The 19,346-nt window shown below is 39.5% G+C and overlaps 1 protein-coding gene across 1 annotated transcript in view; it reads right to left on the reverse strand.

Moving 5' to 3' along the window:
* LOC144519885 (F-actin-uncapping protein LRRC16A-like) overlaps positions 1-12,606 on the reverse strand; it is a 74,492-nt gene extending 61,886 nt beyond the window's left edge. Inside the window, exons 1-2 of the mRNA XM_078253390.1 lie at positions 12,124-12,606; positions 6,110-6,207 (exon numbers count right to left, since the gene is read on the reverse strand). Coding sequence (XP_078109516.1) covers positions 6,110-6,207; positions 12,124-12,163 — 138 coding nt within the window. The 5' untranslated portion in view covers positions 12,164-12,606. The remainder of the gene's footprint in view (positions 1-6,109; positions 6,208-12,123) is intronic.
* Positions 12,607-19,346: the final 6,740 nt, after the last annotated feature.

The raw sequence follows: 19,346 nt of genomic DNA on the forward strand, positions 1-19,346 counted from the left end.
TGAATGCTGACATCCTGTAGTCAGATATTGGCTCGACCCTCTCTATCATCTTGAAAGTACAAAAATAAGATTAAAATCTATGCTACTCTAGATCTAATTGTGTTGAGGTGTAGCAGCTTCGTGCTATGTTAGGGCCACTCTCATCTGCAAAGCAAACAATGAGATGCAATAAAGCAGTTAACTAACGGTGATAGTCTCTGGCTAGGACAAACACACATACACCCGTACACTTCCCTTTATTCACACCAGGAGATAAAGAGGAAGTTTGACACCATGCCAACCCTCCAGTGTTGTAGCTTTAAATGGGAGCCAAGGATCTGTGAATGAGTAACACTGCTAAATGAGTTATGGCAGGGCAACAACACAGAAAGCATTATGACCTCTAGGTCTGAAAACATCTTTCAAAATCAGTCAGTCAGTCAAGCTTTCATAATATAGGTTTATATTGAATGATTTTACATAGCAGCGCCATTAGCAATCCTATGCCTCTGTATACACTTTCATTGTGACACTAAGTTGTGTTAAAATCTTTTCAATGTTTGCTGGGTTGTCACTATTCTTACCAGCATTCCACTGTCCCTGATGATGAATGTCTGTCACGCTGCAACAGCTTTAAAGTACACAGCTGTTTTTCTTTAATTCTTCTCTTTTCCCCCCTCCATCCCGTCTGCCCTGTACAGTACATTGCCCATTTTCCTCCCATCCTCTCTCCCCTCGCCTCTTCTTCAGGGTGTGTTTGATGGACTGATGTTATTATCTCTACCTCCTTCAGCCCTCCGTCTTCAAAGGAGGAAGATGACTGTATCTATCAAGCTTTAGTGTGCTTAAGAGAGGCCTCGGGCACAGTAGTGCTCTACTCCCAGTCTGAGCGAAGCTCCGCAGGAAAAAGGGGGAAAGCCTTGTGTGTATTTGACAGAAGAGCAAATTGATAGAGGAAATAACCATATTCTTGCCTTGATTGTCAGTGTAGTTACACTGTAGATAGATGCCCTGTAGTTTCTGAAGTAAATCAAACTCTCTACTGTGTATGGCTGCAGTAAGCTGAACAAGGGAAGTTCAATAAATGTCAACGTAAACATCAAATCTGGGCTGTAAATCACAATAAGAGTTAGATCGGTTCTGTGTTTGACATTTGAGGGGTTTTATACAACTTATGTATCAGGCAGCTAAATGTGTAATACTGGTAGACAGATGCTCAATATTTTTTGTATAGTTGTTTAAAATCTCTAACATGCATTGTCATTGGCAGAATATATATATATATAAAAGAATAAAACATGTACACTGTCTTTAAAGTGATAGCTGTGTGATTTTAACTATATATTACTTTTTAGGGGGACTATGTAACACCCATTTAGGGACTACAGATTTATTTATTTTTTTAAAAGCCTCCTGCACATTTACAGCAATGTTTACTTATAAGCACTGTCCCTGCTAAATAAACCAATAAAGTATCTGAGTTAATGTAACGTAATTATTATTTCTCTCATTTTATTACATCTGTGACCACTGTAAAAATAGATTACGATAAAATAAACTGAAGCTGAGTGTCTCAAGTTATCATGTTAGAATATGCATTTATAATCTTAGAGGTACTCCTGCAATTTCAAATTTTACTTCCATGAAGTTGAATTGCAACTTTTGCGACAGATTTTAAATAAACAGACAAGATTATACAACAGTTTTCACAGGCTGAAACCCCCATGACGAGTGAAGTGATTTTCTTGTGTAAGATTCGGTAGAGTGGTCCTTTAACATTTTGCTGCATCATGCTTGTACGTGTCTCAGGAACACTTAAGACTGTGTTTCACTTCACAGCCAATATTTATTTGATTACAACATCTGATCTCAAAAACAATCTGTAAATATATTGTTCTTTCATCATCTCTAACATTAGATATACAACTCACATGACATGTTTGATTTCTCTCTGAGCCACTTCCTGTATAATCGGTCTCTCAAACTGTGTTTTTCTGCAGACCAACAAACAGTGGTTTATTTGTTCAGTCCGCAGAGCGTTGATACAAACTCACAGAGTCATTGTCATGCTCTGCGTCTGGATGAAATACCAGAACCACTCCACTGGAATTCCTCACTTCCCAGTACTGACTCCCACTTCTTTGCATTGTTTTGTGTGTAAGTGTATATATGTGTGTGTTTGTGTGTGTTTGCTCGCACTACTATAGCCTCTGTTTCCAGCTCCCACATAATGACATTGTTGTCATCACCACGTCAAGAAAATTACCCCCAATCCAAGCACTTGACTGGACTAGACCTTTTTTTTTTTTTTTTTTAAATGCAGTTTTTTGTGCTGCCTTGTGTTGGCAGATCACTGGGCAACCAGAGGGCATTTTCACACATACCTCATTTGGTCCAGACTTTCGGACTTTTCAGTTTGATCCAAACCAAAATTACAGGTGTGAAACCTCCACCGGACCACGGATCAAAAGACTAAATTTTGGTCCGATAAAAAGAGGTGGTCTCGGTGTGGTTCGTTTACAGTGTGAAAGCATTTTTTTGGATGGTTCGGACTTTTGGACCAAATACAAGAAGCTCTGGCAGGCTCTCCTTGTGTTACAAGACTGGGGAAGCTCCTTTAAGGAATAGCTTGGTGCTTCGTGTGTAGGCTACATGAGAGAGTGTGTGACGGTGAATGCGCTCAGAGCAGACAGCTGTCGGCTATAAGAGCAGAGAATACATCAGCAGTTTATTTGTTAAGTGGTAGTAAATGTGTAGGTTTCCGTTTGTCTCTTTGTCAAGAAAGAAAGTTCCCGTATCTTGCTTCTCAACATCACAACAAAACAAAAAGAGCCGCAGCAGTAGGGGAGAGCAGCAGTCAGTTGAAAAAACTCCGACAGAGAGAGAGAGGATACGAGAGGACGGGGAAGCCCATCTACAAACCAATCAATTATAAGTATCTGGAGATGCAGCTCACGTATGTGATGACGGCAGGACGTAGTTTTGTCACGTATAGATCTTTAGTGCACTTGCATAACTGCAGTGTGAAACCAAAACTTACCGGATCAAATGTATACAATGTAACAAAAACATGAACCTTGGTCCGGACCTTGGTTCGGACTTTCAGGTGTGAAAACGCCCAGAAACACATGCTGAGTAGTAAAAACATTTTCAACAAACAACCAAAAAATGCATCAAATCCACTTAAGCATTAGTGTACAATCAAGGACACCACAAATCAGTATGGACGGCTCTCAAAGTTCTTAACAGGGAACTTATTCTCAACGTTATGGCCAGTCTGGCTATGGGTCATATATACAAGGCAAATATAATATACTGGCAAGTTGCCCAGAGGTACATCCCTACACAGTTAGCTACAATAGTTAATCCAGGGGGCTACTTTCTATTGACTTTAGATTGGATCTAGAGACAAGAGTTTGAAAAGATTTTGCCTATGTAGAATTCAAGTTGATTTAGAAAGCTTTAGGGAGCTTGCACTGCTTCCACTGTTATAGGTGGTTTTAGGTGTTTTAAAGGGTTAGTTGGGAATCACCAAAGTCACAAAATAATACAAACTAACCAACTGAGGCAGCGGTAAACCAGCAACTCCCAGGTTCTGCTAGGTCAAATGTATGTCAAAGGAGGCTGGTGGCCTAAATGAGAGCATAGATGGATATAACGGCTTCAGTTCCCTGTCGGTAAGGGCTGCATGACGGCAAGGTCAAGCGCCGAAAATATTCCAAATATAAGGTCCAATTAAACTGATGTTTTTTAGGTGGGCCTTTGTTTTGGTGGCTGAAATATGTTTTGCTGCAGCCCGTGGTACCACTGACCACATCAGTTCATTGCTTAGCTTTCGTGTGGGGACGTACCGACCGACATCTACTGTAGGTAATACACACCAACTATGGATAAGTACCTCATACAACCTCAATTAAAAAACATCAGAACTAACTCTTTGAGAACAAGTAAACATTTTCCTTTAAGTCAAGATTTTACATTATAGTAAATTAGAGCACTAGCGAATATTAGAAGTCAACATTTCCCTGAAATCTTCACACAGAGCTTTAAATGAATGTTGCTGTAGATCTCCATATTCCTTGGTGATATAACACTGATAGCTCCAGACTCCAACAGTAATGATGCGTATCCAATTAATGATTACCTTACATAAACTGACAAGAGCAATGTTCTTGCATAGGAACACGCTCTCTCCTGCTGTGCCCCCCTCAGCGTGCTCCCAGATCATTTAGCGAGTACAAGACATGTGAAGGTGAAGCTCGTCATTTCTGTCTCTCACCCCTCGCTCTGCTTATGTCCCCCGATGACATATTTAATTTGCTACAGTAACTACAAATGTCTAGATGTTAAAGTAAAAAAATAATAACCATGTTAGAGTTATCATGCCTGGGGGTCTGGCTGATAGTTTTGTTAATGTGACACAATATCCAATCCTAAAGCAGACAACCTGGCTGTGCAGGTCTATCCACAGAGCTTTTAAAAGTTTCTCTTCAACCTAATTTATGTTACGTTAGCTGTATAACTAAAAGCTTCTCATTCCTCTGAGTGTTGTAGAACTAAAAAGCTCCTGCCTTTTCCAGCGAGAGCTGCACATATTAAATGTTGTGCAGATTCATTCACAGCAACTAAGGCTTTGTGATTCAACCATCACACTTTATGGACCCTGCTCAGACACTCATTCACTGAGAAAACTTTTCTGTCTAATTATCTTCAGCTTTTTATCTGGTTTAAGCCGAGAAAGAGGCCCCATATGCATTTTAAATGATCTACCAGGTATTAATTATTTAGCATTCAGTGGATTTACTGCTCCGTGGCCAGAAGTTAAGGGTATGAGGTGCTATTTCCACCTGGCCAATAGACACACTGAGGGCTGATTTAATGATTTAAAGTCAGAGGTGTGACTGGATGAATGAATTACCTCAATAGTGGGCCAATGTGTTTAACTTTAGCTGCTGCTTTTATTGTTTAAGGGTGACTTTTCATTGAAGCTAAATTAAGATTTAAGGGGAGGCACGCAGGGAGAGATGTGAGGCAGATACTGCATGAAATAAAAGGGACAGGTGTATTCCATTATTCTAAAAACAACAGGAAGTTAGTTATTGTAGTTTGGCCTGGAGTAGCAGTGGCACATAGTTCATACAGGCAATTACGGTACTTTAAAACCTTGGTGCCTGATTGCCGCAATTCGCTTCAAAGTCATACTCTCTCTTGGAGTCATAACCTAGTCAAATTTTGAAAACACAAACATATTTTTAGATGTAGGGTGACTTACACTTTCCAAGGCTATTATTATCTCTGATATCCGTTGTGATACAACATCCAAAAGTCAACAGAAAAAGGACACTCCTTATAATTTAAGAAGTTTTCTTCATTATCAAAGTAGTCCAGTGATAGTTTGTACATCAATGGGTACATTGCAAATAGGAACTGCTAATAGCTATTTCAGCCAACTTTTAATGGTGCCCAAAAAACAGGGCGAAGTTACTGAAACCATGGCTCACGTCTACATTTGAGCCCGATTGATCAAACTGCAATAAATTAGTCATTCAAATCTCGTGCAACACTTTCTTGCGTAATTTGCACAGGAGTCTTAAAACTTTGGTACACATATAACCCTCAGAGAAAAATCACACGACCCAGATACTGGGAAGTATACTGGCAATCTTTTACAAAACAAAAAAAATCAAGTGCTGGGAGAAACCGATCTGCATGTAGATGCTGGTTCCCCTTAAAGTGAATGTGACTAGCGGGACTGATAGATAACAATGCTTTTTGAAACCGTTTTGGAATTTTCCCATTTGGACATCACTATAATGCCCAGTCCTCAGACTAAATGAGACAGGAGATGTTCAGGGTGATGTTAATACTTTTTCTTACAATCTCTCCAACTTTGATTTGTAGTATATTACCCTAAAAAAAGTAGAACTGAACTTGAAAGAAGGATGAAGTGATGCTCATTGAGATGGATTAAATAATGAATGTCTTTCAAGTGCTGAAAACAAGAGAGGGAAAACCAGGGAGGGTTTTGATGTTCTTAAATGGAAATTGTACATTTCAAGAGCAGAGAAAAACGTGGGAGAAAAAAACCCTTAATGAAGAAGTAGCTTGAAAGCAGCAGGAGTTGACTCACCAAGACTCTGTTCTCCGTCTTGTCTCCTTTGATCTCCAGTTTGACTCGCCTCCTCAGCGACAGTTTCACCTTCCTCCCCACTGCATCCCTCACACTCTCTACACAGAGAAGATGAGAGAGGAGATAAAATGAGGAGAGACTTCAACTTGGAAATATCTGCATTAGGGCTGGGCAATATGTCGATATTATATCGATATCGTGATATGAGACTAGATATCGTCTTAGATTTTGGATACCGTAATATCGTGGTATGACATAAGTGTTGTCTTTTACTGGTTGTGTAAAGTGATGTACTTTTCTGAACTTACCAGACTAGCTGTTCTATTATTTGCCACATCCCCACTTAGACATTATGTCCACATTACTGATGATTATTTATCTAAAATCTAAGTGTGAAGATATTTTGTTAGAGCACCAATTTTCAACCCTAGAATATCGATAGAGGTATTTGGTCAAGAATATCGTGATATCTGATTTTCTCCCTATCGCCCAGCCTTAATTTGCATAACTGTGCATTGAATTAGAAGAAGACAAAAATAGCTGCCAAGTGGTTTATCATGAATTACAAAAGGGATCCCTTTGCTTTGTAGGCTCTTTCCCACAAAGTCTTAACACAGAGCCCATCTGAATCACAAACTCAAGTTGAGTCAGAATTTCAACATTTTGACTTCCACAGCTCAGCTGAGATCAGTGCATTTCTACCACAGGGGAAACGATTCTTCATAACCACTGATTAGAAAAGAACATTGATAAAAAAAAAAAGTATCAAGTCCAATTTTAACACAGCACTGCAGGAATTACTTTCTTCTAGTTTTCATTTAACATCATGAATCCCTCTTCTAATTTCATTGTGTCAGATTTTGTCACACCTGTGGTCAAATGTGAAGCCGTCATCAGTTATTCTGACATCAAATACACACACAGTCAGTCAAACGAGTAAACTGAACAAACTGTGTGCATGTCCTCACATACATAGCCTACTTGGGCATCGAGAACCGGTTCCAACTTGGAACCATTTCAAAAATTACGATTCTAATGGGAACGTTTTTTTATTGGAATCATTTGGAAAAATTTGGTTTGGAATCCGATCATCGGTTCCAAATTTAACATGCGCAAGTATTGTTTTCCGTAGCGGCCATCGTATTTCCAAGCTTGTTGTGTTGCAGCCATGGAGCACAATAAGCGGAACTCTAGTGTGGCTTTACTTTACATTGAAAAAACCCGGTAAAACTGTAAACCGCCATTGAATCAAAATAAAATATTCCTCTTATCTGTGAAATAAGCATGTGACCCGTTTCAACTCCACCCCTCAAAAAATCTGAATCGAGAATCGATAAGAACCAGAATTGTTAAAATCAAAACCATGCCCGACCCTACTTTTCTATTGTATATAAGTGCTGAAAAAAAATTGTTGGATCAACCCGAAATGCATTAAACAACAATTTTGATAATCAACTAATTATTAGGACATTTATCAAGCACCTCTGTGTAGTGGTGGTGGTAACTTTAGCATGCTAACAAGTTTACAAAAGCAATGCTAACATGCTTATGTTTAGCAAGCATACTGTTTACCATGTTCGCTGTCTATATAGTGTGTTAGCATGCTAACATTTGCACTACATTTGCAGTACTAAACACAAAAAGTGCAACTGAGGCTGGTGGGAATATCATTAATTTTGCAGGCATTTGGTCATGAAATTAGTTACTGGACGAAAATATTTGTGTTAATCTATAGGCTAAGTATATCTACACTCAAATTCCCAGTACAAACATAAACATACACACAGAGCAATATGCTAAGTTTGTGTGGCACTGTTCAGATTGATTGTTCACACCCAGTGGAACCTTCCACACCCAGGAAACTGATTTAGAGAGCAGAACTGGGTCAGCAGCCTCTTCACGCTCCTCACTCACCCACCCACCAAACAGCGGCTGATACAGTATAGCACACTGCGCACATGTGTCTGAGACAGAGAGGGATTCTGTGTGTGTACATCTGCGCTGGCGGGCATGCATGTATCCTCGCCTACAGGCTTCCACAAACCATCATCAGATCAAAGTGAAACTAATAATTAGGCAAAGTGATTCATCTGCCAGCCTTTCTGAATAAACTCTGTGAACCTGTTCCTACTGCAGCATTTCTAATAAGTCACATATTTCTAGTGGGTTTCTACACAAAATTAAATATAGTATTTTTAATGAGCCTGGGCAGTTTTTGGTCCCAGACAAAAAAAAAAAGCCCCTGACAGACTCTCATATATCACGTTTCTACTAATTCAATTTTTCCTGCTAATTCATTAAAACTGTGACAGGAGTGGAAATTTTACTAGCCAGCTGCCGTGGTTCAAATTAGGCAGTTAAGGCATGTGCACTTGGTCACACTGGGATGAATTTTAGTAGGGACTCATGTGGAAGGTAGGGAAATGGGGGGGCCTTGTAAAAAGCTCAAACAAACAATTCACAAGCCCATAAAGTCAGTCTCCCATTTATTGACCTTCAGCCAATCCAGATCGGTGTGTTGATGATGTAGAAATGAGGATGAGGTGAAGATAAACCAGGAAAATGTATTTACTGATAATCAAACGAGTTTATTGGAAAGTTATTTATGTTGTCTCATCTATCAACATTTCTCTGTGTGTATGCAAAGAAATCAAGAAAGAATTTAAACACTTGACAGAAAAAAAAAGCATTCTAGGTTCTTGCATTTAAAGCTATAGTGCATAGTTTCTGCCGCCCACATGAAGAATTCTAAGTAACGACAACAAAACTGTCGGCGCGTCCACATGATACAAGCCTTCCGTGACCACGAACCATTAGCTTTGTAGCAACTCACTTGGCATGGCTTGAATGTAACGGACGTTCATTAATATCAAGAAGTTACGCACTAAAGCTTTAACGCCAGCTAACATATTCTTGTTATTTTGTTGTTCTGATAACAGGCACCGACAGGATCACAGAGATGAAGACCAAACTGTTCACTAGTATCAGCTGTGCTTTGCTCTGGTCTGCTCTTCCTCCTCAATCTGACATTTCCTCAAAGTTCTCCCTCATGAACAGAAACTAGTTTACAGACAAACACATAGGGGAAAGGCATGTAAGCATCCTTAGCATACCAAGAGAACTCTTCAATGTTTAGACAGTACAACACAGCCTACCTGTTTTGACACAACATGACACCACTAACTGCTCAATGATACAGCTTTAAATGCCTGTGAACCCTGATGGGTCATTTCTTTGCCTCATCACTTAAAAAGGAAAATGTTTCCTTTGTCTTCCACGAAGTGTTTGAGTACATCTCAGTAAAATATCTTCTTGGCACACAAACACAGTTTCTGAATGTGTGCACCCCACTGCTCCATGTTAGTTCCTTGACATTTTCTGCAACTAGTATTGCCATCTGCAGCATCATGATGAAATTCCTTGTATGTGCTGGAAGCCAAGAGTGATCTTGTAGGATACTGAATCACCAGCACCAGTGAATGTTTCAAACAATGGCTGGTTATATACTCATCCAGACAACATCACATGCCATGTAATACATGATCATGACAAGTGTGCAGTGTTGGGAAAATTAGACAGCTCGAATCAGGAAAATCCTTAAAGCGAGGGATGATGATAGAGAACTTACTGACTCTATGCTTGAGTGGACATTAGACCATAAGAGAATCTGTTTCTAGTCCTGGAAAAAGTCAAAAAAACAAATGATGTGCGAGTGTCCCAGTTAAACAGGGTTTTAGTATGTCAGCAGGCAAACCATGTTGTTTGAACTGGTATTATAGGAACTGGAAGCATTGTTATTGAGTTCCCTGGGCCTTGTGTACGACGGAGCATTAGGGCCACATCAAGGGAAAAAAATTAAGGAGGAAGATGTTTTATTTATTTTGCATTTTGAGAATAAAGTCAACATGACGAGAATAAAGTTGAAATACCTTTTCGAGAATAAAGTCGAAATGTCGAGAATAAAGTCGACATGTCGAGAAAAAACTTGATATTTCAAGAATCAAGTCGGACTTTTGAGAATAAACCAAACTAATACCTTTACCTATAGTATTCTACAAAATACTCTTTCTATTTTAGCGCATAAACACAGTATGGTGATAAGTATTAGGACAGATGCAAGGGTATCGATGGTTACACCTACGTGCAATACAGAGAGGATATGTTGTATCACAATACACAATAAGACAATTGATCAACTTGTTTGATCATGAAGGAGTGGCGCCTTAGGCGAGCGCGGCACTCCAAGGATGTAACCCATATCTATGGTGTTGCCTACATGGCAGCTGGCATGGCCGACAGTCACTCTAATGTGATTAAGTGATAAAGGAGTTGAATTTATTCTCGTCATTTCAACTTTAATCTCGACATTATTCTCGAAATGGTATAGTTCAACTTTATTCTCGTCATGTTGACTTTATTCTCGACATTTCGACTTTATTCTCGAAATGCAAAATAAATAAAGAAAATATCTTCCTCCTCATTTTTTTTCCTTTGATGTGGCCCTAATGCCTGAATGGTCCTTACAGAGCTATAAAAAAAAGAGAAGATGTGCACATCCAAAATACTTTCCAGATAACTGAGCTGAACAAGCTATTTCTGTGATCTTAACCCCTAAAATAGCATTGACCCACTGGTGGGTCAGGCATTTTAAAGTCCACATCCCAAAATGTCAAATAATAGAGAAAATGTTATTTTTAGGAAAATGTGTATACAATTATGAATAAGACATGGAGAATATATCCAGCTGATACAGCATATGATACTGTGAGGTAGAGTTGAATAGGATGATTTTAACAACCTTAAAGCTACTTAAGGGAGAATTTAAGGTTTACACTGTATATTAACAGGTTAAAAGATACTATTCTACATACACTTTAACATCAAGCGGCTAAAATTCCCACAAGGAACATACTTTTGTCCTTCCTTTTTAACTATTGAAGGAGCTTAAACAACAGTCTTGATAACATAGAAACAATTGTATGATAGTTGTGTGGAAGTACAAGGGTATAAATGATACCACAAAGCGAATGACTGGCTGTAAAATTCTGTGACTCAGTGAATGAATAGATGCCTGACTAAGTGACTGCATGACCCAGCATTTTCCTTTAAGCCTAGTCTACATTCTGCACTATTTCTGTCTCTTTAAGAAATAAATGGAGCCAAAAGAACACTGTAGGCTTGTAAGTATCCACAAGAAATGGATAAGGAGAAAGAGCTTGAGCTTGTCCAACATTGCACTGAGGTGTCAAAACCTGAGCTTCTCTGCCAAACAAAGAGACCCTAAGCTGGAGCCAAACAGCCCGCAGGACTCTTCATCCACAATCAGTACAAAAAAAATCATAAGAAATATGGCAGACTTTAGCCAAGAGGACAGACCAACTGAGACAATGTTAAAACTCCAGGCGAAAGATGTGAGAGTGGACCAAGGTTACTGTTGGGAAAACCCTGTTATGTGGATTGACAGAATGGTCACTCATAACTTAACTATCTAGCTTTTCTTCCAAATATAGGCTGTAGTCCACATTACATTAACAGTGCCTGGCACCTTTATCTAAAGCAGTGGTCCATATATACACAGCTTAAAGCTTTACTTCATGCATGTATAGTCTCATTTAAGGGGAGATATCATAAACAGCTATAAAATACTAATACTGTGACCTAATATTGTATAAAGTAAAGTCTGTGTTAGACCGTTTAGTAATCCCACTGTATACTTTGTTAAGGAATAGCCTACTAATCATTACAATTACAATTTCACAACAAAACTGTCCCTGTTTATGGATATGGGTTGGATACTATCAACACTACAGGAGATACTAGCATTAATATTGTGTCTCAGCCACTATAAGTATGGCTATAATACATGAATGGAATGTATTTTAGTGTATCAGTTCAATAAGGACCTTACAAAAGTCACCGAGGAGCACATGCACACTGTGAGTTGGGAATGTGATAGAAGCAGTATCAGTGATTGTTTCAGGCTGCACACATGGCTACACATGATATTATCTTACCCAGGAGCTCTTTGGGGACCTCTGACACTTCTTCGCTCATTTTACTGAAGATAATATCCAGAACAACGAGAAGAGTTCAGTCAACACACCGAGACGCCTCAAATTATGAGGAAACAAGGAGCACGAGAGAAAAGTGTCAGGTGGTGCCGCCGCCGCCGGTGCGTTTCTCCCGGTTACATGCTCCTCTCCTCCTCTCGCGGTGTCCGGACAATGTATCCGCGTTTATCTGGGCGCATCTCTTTTTTCGGTTTAAACAGGGTTTAGAGGTTGTATGCTGGAGAATAAGAAGGAAAAACACGAGCTAAAGTCGCCTTAAAATCATGTTGAAACCCAGTACATTTTGCGCTCCAGGGAGATGAGAAGACAACCGCTCGCGCACATCGTCGTTGGCCGTGGCCCTACCGTAAAGCTCTCGGTAATACAGTAGCCTAGCAGCCAATAGTGGAAACCGGGGCCCCTCCCCGCTAGGTGATGCGGCAGCCCACGAGCCGATGCGATGCCGGAACGGTATGGCGTGGCAGCAGGGGGCGGTGGTGGTGGTGTCAGCCAGATATTAATGAGCAGGCTAAAATAGTGGTTCCCAACCTGAGAACTAGGGACCTCTAGTGGTCTCACGGGGTACCAATCCCATGCTGCAGCACAGGAGGGGGCTACATGAATCTACCAGTCCCAATGGGTAATATCCATAACATGGGAGATTAATACAGGCCTACGTTAACTAGCCTATAGTAACGTCAATATTTGACATCAATAATAATAACAATTGAAAATACCAGAAACTGCACAGCTGTACAAATGATGGGAATACATAGCCTATGCACTGTAACAATGGGAGAATAAAAATGCCCTCTTTAAATATTGTGCTCTATTTTAAAATGCTTTTATTGAGACAATCTACAAGGCGAATTTTCTTAGGTCACTTTGTTAGCTGTTTGTTCTAGGCTACATGTGCCCATACATATGTCAGTTGAAGCTATAAGTGATGTAGAAAAGTATACCTATATAAGAGCTCTACCTGCTGGATTCTTGTCCTTTTTGCAACAGTATTGACTGACTGCATGTATGTAATACGCTTTGTCCCTTTATTGCATTTGGAACACAATAAAATAAAAATGATGAATGGAAATAGTAAGTTACAGTTACTGTAAGTTACTTACAGTAAGTAAGTAAAGTTTACAATAGACACGCATCATGAATTTCCTGAATGTTAAAATGAAATATTATAATTATTACTACTTGCTATTTTATTCTTTCTGCATTATATTTTGTTATCTTCCATAGAGTTATTTGGCCAAGTGGCGACTGTAATGAAATTTCATAGAATTCTGAAATAATATTTCATATTTGTTTGAGTTTTATCAATTTATTAAATCATTTCACAGTTTATTGTTTCATTTAAAGATTTCACTTTATTCATTTTTACGATAAATATTTAAAAACAAATCTTATGTATTTAGTTAACATGGACCCTTCCTTTAAGAGCTTTTCTCTCTGTCTAGGTTTGATATTATTCATGACTTGAAAGGCTTGCACTCCTCTCCCCTTAAAGCAACGTACAACTGTTTTCTTTACAACTGGATCAGTGAAGCATCATCTTTCTCCTGTACTGCATGCAAGTCGAGGCACTTCAGTTTCTATCTTGAGAATGTTTAAAGAACTCCACCAGACACTGAATCAGTGCAGCAGAAAACGTCCCGGTGAAAATGGGTTTATACTGGACTTTATGTGTAATATAAACAGCCTACCATCTGGGGAAATGATTTTGCCTAATTGTGTAAATCTAAAGTCTTGACTGACATCATTTTAAAACAATGGGATAATGTCTTTAATGAACTGTACATTTGTCAAAGACTCTTTAGTTTCAATTGTTTGCATCTAGCTTTACCTATTTAATCATATCAGCATGTAATATTATGAGTATTGTAATAGTTATTTAATACTTACCAAATTATTAAAAATAATAATATTTAACTATGACATATATGACTATAAGACAGTTAAAGGTTATACTTGTAACATTAATGTCTTTGAGTCAAATGAAAACCAGAACACACTAAATCATCATTTGCACAATATTTTATTTCAGAGTATCAGTTTTCAGTGTCAGATTTCTGAATGATACATGGAAGTATATGATATTGTGTATACATAATAACAAATATTTAGAAGGTTTGTCTTACACTTACAGTATTGCATTGCACTATTCAGAGATAAACAGTTTACATATTGTACGAACTAATTACTTTTAGAATTGTTTTCATTCAGTCTCAAGTGTCTGTGATGACAGCTTCCTGTGTGTGTGAGGAGCATCCCGGACCCACCAGCACAGAAGAAGAAGAAGCAGACAGTAACAACGTCCTCTGTGCTGGTCGGACTGGGGCGGTCCTCATCCTCTTGGCAGGTGAAGGTGGTGTTGGCGGGTGTCGGGGTGGAACTGTCCTCACTGGGTCTTCAGACAGGGCTTGGTGTCTGGAAGCAGGTAGAGTACTGAGAGTGGGTCAGTGGTCTGCTGTGGCCCCGGGCTGGGTCTGCCTGGGATGATTGGTTGGTTGACTTCTACTCTCAGCTGCCTGGGGTGTGCCAAAAACACAGAGGAGTCCTGTCCTGTGAAACAGAAAAAAAAGTGAATAATGTTGGACACACCTGTACAACCTTTGCATTGTTGGTAGCTCTATTGTTGGTATAAAATGTTGGAATGATAATTTAAACAATGGAATAATAATATATATTATATATATTATAATAACCTTCTCAAAGAGGGGCTTCGACAGCTTCGATGTTGCACGTACCGCTACAAAAAATCATTGCTGCCTCATTCCATAATACTGTACAACAATTCACAGCTGTCTGTGAGATAATTATCTCATTACCTCACACATATATTGCAATATTGCACTATTATGCTACTTGCACACTGGTCACTTCATATTTAATATCTAATATTATACATATTTTATTTTGTGATGTATTTATGGATGTATGTTGTAAATTGTATTCTACACTTGTACATACATGTACATTCTTTTTCATTCATCCAAGTATATTTTTCAGTAGTTGTTCCGGCATTTTTCTTTTTTTCTTTTCTATCTTGTTTTATTTTATCTTATTTTTTATGTTATTTATTATTTCTAGTATATTTCTTGTATTTTTTGTTTGTGTCTGAGTGAGTATGTATGTCTTTGGTAACTTGTTACTTGCTGCTTGTAACAGAGTAATTTCGCAATTTGGGATTGATAAAGTCCATCTATCTATTTATCTAATATTCAAGAAGGGTGCTGTAATAAATGTAATCCACGTGTGTAAAGTGATCACCACTTTACGTCACTACTGGTACTTTGGTAATCTTAGTGAGGGGTGTACTTACTTAGCCGACTGAAAGAAAGGCGGTCGCCGCTCTCCTGCTGGTCCTGTGGTCATCCATCCTTCTCATCTGGTCCGGAGTAAACACGTCTTCTCTTTCGTCAAGGAAATCCTGAATGTTGAGTCTAATAGAATATGAAAAAAAGATAATTAGCTGGGGACTTTTCTTAATGTTTGTTAGTAATTATTATTTTTTACATAGTTAATGCTGTCATTGTTAACTTACCTCCTGTATAAGGCATCTACAGCTTAGTTTAAAAATGAAAGAACAAGTACTCTTGGGTAAGACACTGAACCCTGTATTGCTCCCAATGGTCAGTACCATGCAAGGCCAGTGCCTTGCATGGTAGCTTGCTGCCATGTGTGTGTGTGTGTGTGTGTGTGTGTGTGTGTGTGTGTGTGTGTGTGTGTGTGTGTGTGTGTGTGTGTGTGTGTGTGTGTGTGTGTGTGTGTGTGTGTGTGTGTGTGTGTGTGTGTGTGTGTGAGTGTGTGTGTGTGTGTGTGTGTGTGTGTGTCTGAATCCCGCATCCAGATATGTACAAATGGCCCTGGTGCAAGACGCTGCCATAGGCTGTGTTAGCATTGCCAGACGCAAACGCTAGCTGAGGATTTATCTGCCCTGCCAGACGCAAATGTTTTCCAATCCTGCAGCAAACAGTCCTAAACTCTGTCCTAATCAGAGTCGCTGTCTTCAGTTCCTCTCAGGTAATCAAAAGGGCTTATCCTGTATTTCCTGAATGGGGAGGAGCAGAGGCCTGAAGTCGAGGGTGCTGACTCCCTGTAGCTGTCTTCCCTGCTTCTGGAGGAGCAGAGGCCTGAAGTCGAGGGTGCTGACTCCCTGTAGCTGTCTTCCCTACTTCTGGAGGAGCAGAGGCCTGAAGTCGAGGGTGCTGACTCGTCATGGCTGTCCTCACAATTCCACTTCTGCCTCTTCATACTTACCTCCTCTGTGTCGCTCTCTTCCCTGCTCCTCTTCGTGGAGGAGCCGAGGCCTGAAGTCGAGGGCGCTGACTCGTCATGGCTGTCCTCACAATTCCACTTCTGCCTCTTCATACTTTCCTCCTCTGTGTCGCTCTCTTCCCTGCTCCTCTTTGTGGAGGTGCTTAGGCCTGAAGTCGAGGGCGCTGACTCGTCATTGCTGTCCTCACAATTCCACTTCTGCCTCTTTGTACTTACCTCCTCTGTGTCGCTCTCTTCCCTGCTCCTCTTCGTGGAGGTGCTTAGGCCTGAAGTCGAGGGCGCTGACTCGTCATGGCTGTCCTCACAATTCCACTTCTGCCTCTTCGTACTTACCTGCACCGTGTCGCTCTCTTCCCTGCTCCTCTTCATGGAGGAGCCAAGGCCTGAGGTTGAAGGAGCAGACTCTTCTGACCTTTGAGAGGCTGAGGGTAGACCATCTTCAGCACGTTCCACTTGCTGCGCAGGAATCTCCTGATGCTGAACATCAAAAGTGTGGGGCCAGAGAAAGGCACCAGCGGGAACAGGGGCAGACACTTGTTCCCATCCCTGCCAAAAGCTTGGAGGTGGGAACTGCTGGATGAGAGGGGAGCGAGGTCGGATGTTGCCATCGTCATCGTCTTTAACATCCTCTTCAACGACCTCTTCATCCTCTTCATCTTCAGACAGGGAGTCATACCCGGAATCTTCGCTGACACTGTCAGACCAGTCGTCCTCATCACCTGTGTCTTCATCCTCATCCTGGTCGGTGTCCACCAGTTGATTGTCATCTTCTTCGTCCAAGGAGAGGGGGAGAAAAAGCTCATCTTCATCTACAACAACAATCTCATACTCACCTTCCTCATACTCACCTTCATCTTCAGGGAGGCCATGTTCTGCAGGACGCTCAATGAAGGGGTTTACACCACCTGAGGAGGAAATAAAATCATCAAATGATATTATTATATATATATATATATATATATATATATATATATATATTATAAGAATTGCTCATAACATTAACTATACTGTATACACACAAGAGACTACAATGTTTAACAGTAATATCAAATACTGTGCAGTTTTGCCTCAGTTTTTTTTAACACGAGGACATGACAATCAATTTAAGCGGCATTCATGTGAGACTTACAGATAACCATGATTTACTCTTCTTGGTCACTTGGAAAAACGTAACCTAACTGTTAATGTGTCGACCTTAGAAACATTTTAAGTTGATATTACAAGTATTTTAAGATATGAGGTTGAAGTGTTTAACTCATACTGTAGCTAGATGTTAAAAATAGTTTGGAAACTAAACATGTTAAACGTGTTTTCTGGTCTATTCTTTAGAGTTGCTGAACAGAGAACTCATAACATAACAACAGCAACAACAGTCATTTTAATTATAATAATACAAATAGTAATCATCATTAATCATATGGTGTACATGAACAACAACATGTACATTATAATTGTTGGGCGAGGAGAGAAGTAGCTCGATACGTGATTTTACGCACGGAGAATAATTTACACCACCGATCCCGGTGGAGAATGCAACTATACCAGACACAGAGCTCGGCAAAAAAAAAACGTGATCAATCTTAACAACATTAATCTATCTGAAAATAAGTTAATTTAATATGATAGCTACATTTTGAAATTAGAAGGACACACGTCATCAACCAAAATAAACGAACTGGGTTCCATCCACACAGAACGTTCCCTGGTTTGATTACACCTGTGCGTCTTGACGTACCGACGTTCGCTCCAATAGTTCCATCGTTTCCAACTAAAACATTTTTTTGGCATTTTATGAAATTTGGCCCGGTCGCCATCTTTTTTCAATAATTTCGTTGTAACTAACTTTAGGAAGATTTGATGCCCTCAAACCAAAATAGCAATGTTTTCAAATACCCACACTAGTTGTTAATACATTCCACACATGTCCCGGGATATTTACCACATTCTGTCCAGCAAATAATAATAATTTTACATGGAGAAATGGCCGAGTAAATGACTGTTTTCACCGAATCTGTGTTTTTCCAACAGACCTTTAACTGTTCACCTTTAGCTACATTTTAAAAGTTGCATTGATTAAAATAATAAAAGTAGACTTTTCCAAGGGATAGCCTAAATTAAATAATCAGACATAAATACAATAAAATAAAAAAATCTAAAAGGTGTCTTACCTCCACGGATGTCCAACTGGGCGACTCCCATCAGCAGGTGTTCCTCAGGTAGACTACAGAGGGCCATGTTCAAGCTCTCCGGTTTCCCACAATAGTTGAGTGATTCAGTAGTTTTGTTTTTTCAACAAGATCAGTTTTCCAGTAGTTTGTCTCAAGCGGTTTAAAACTCAGAGTTCGCTTTCCACAGGTTAGCTTTGCAAGAAGTCCAAGACCAAGAGCAAAGTGAGAAATCAGAATGTTTTGCAGACCTTATATACCCTCGGTTCGGTCATCATTCTGTTTCCATGACATTAATTGACGCACGCGCGTGCGTGTGATTGAGCAAGAAGACCCCATATTTATGCTTGTATGTTTCATTTATGTAGTTGTAGTTTTTCTTATATTCTTACTTAGGCATTGTAAACCTAACTGTTTCAACAGTAGCCTACTCACAGGGGCGTAAAATCATTTATTATTGAAATTATTATCACGCCAAATCAAATTGGACTGCTGCAAATTGTAATAGTTGAATAAACAGGAAAAAAATCAACCCTTTTGCAGGTGCTCCAATTGTAATTATTCATGGGCAGTAATAAAAAAGTTAACACTAAATGAGTATCCTTGTTCATGTTATATCTATACTGTAGCCTATCGTTACTCTTTTAGTGAACCAAACCTATGGTCATGGTGGTGGTGATATGTAACGTTTGTGTGTTGGTAATAGAGCGACATCTTGTGGTGATTTGGCAGACAGGC

The sequence above is a fragment of the Sander vitreus genome, chromosome 6 (assembly GCF_031162955.1).
Source record: "Sander vitreus isolate 19-12246 chromosome 6, sanVit1, whole genome shotgun sequence".
Lineage (NCBI taxonomy): Eukaryota > Metazoa > Chordata > Actinopteri > Perciformes > Percidae > Sander > Sander vitreus.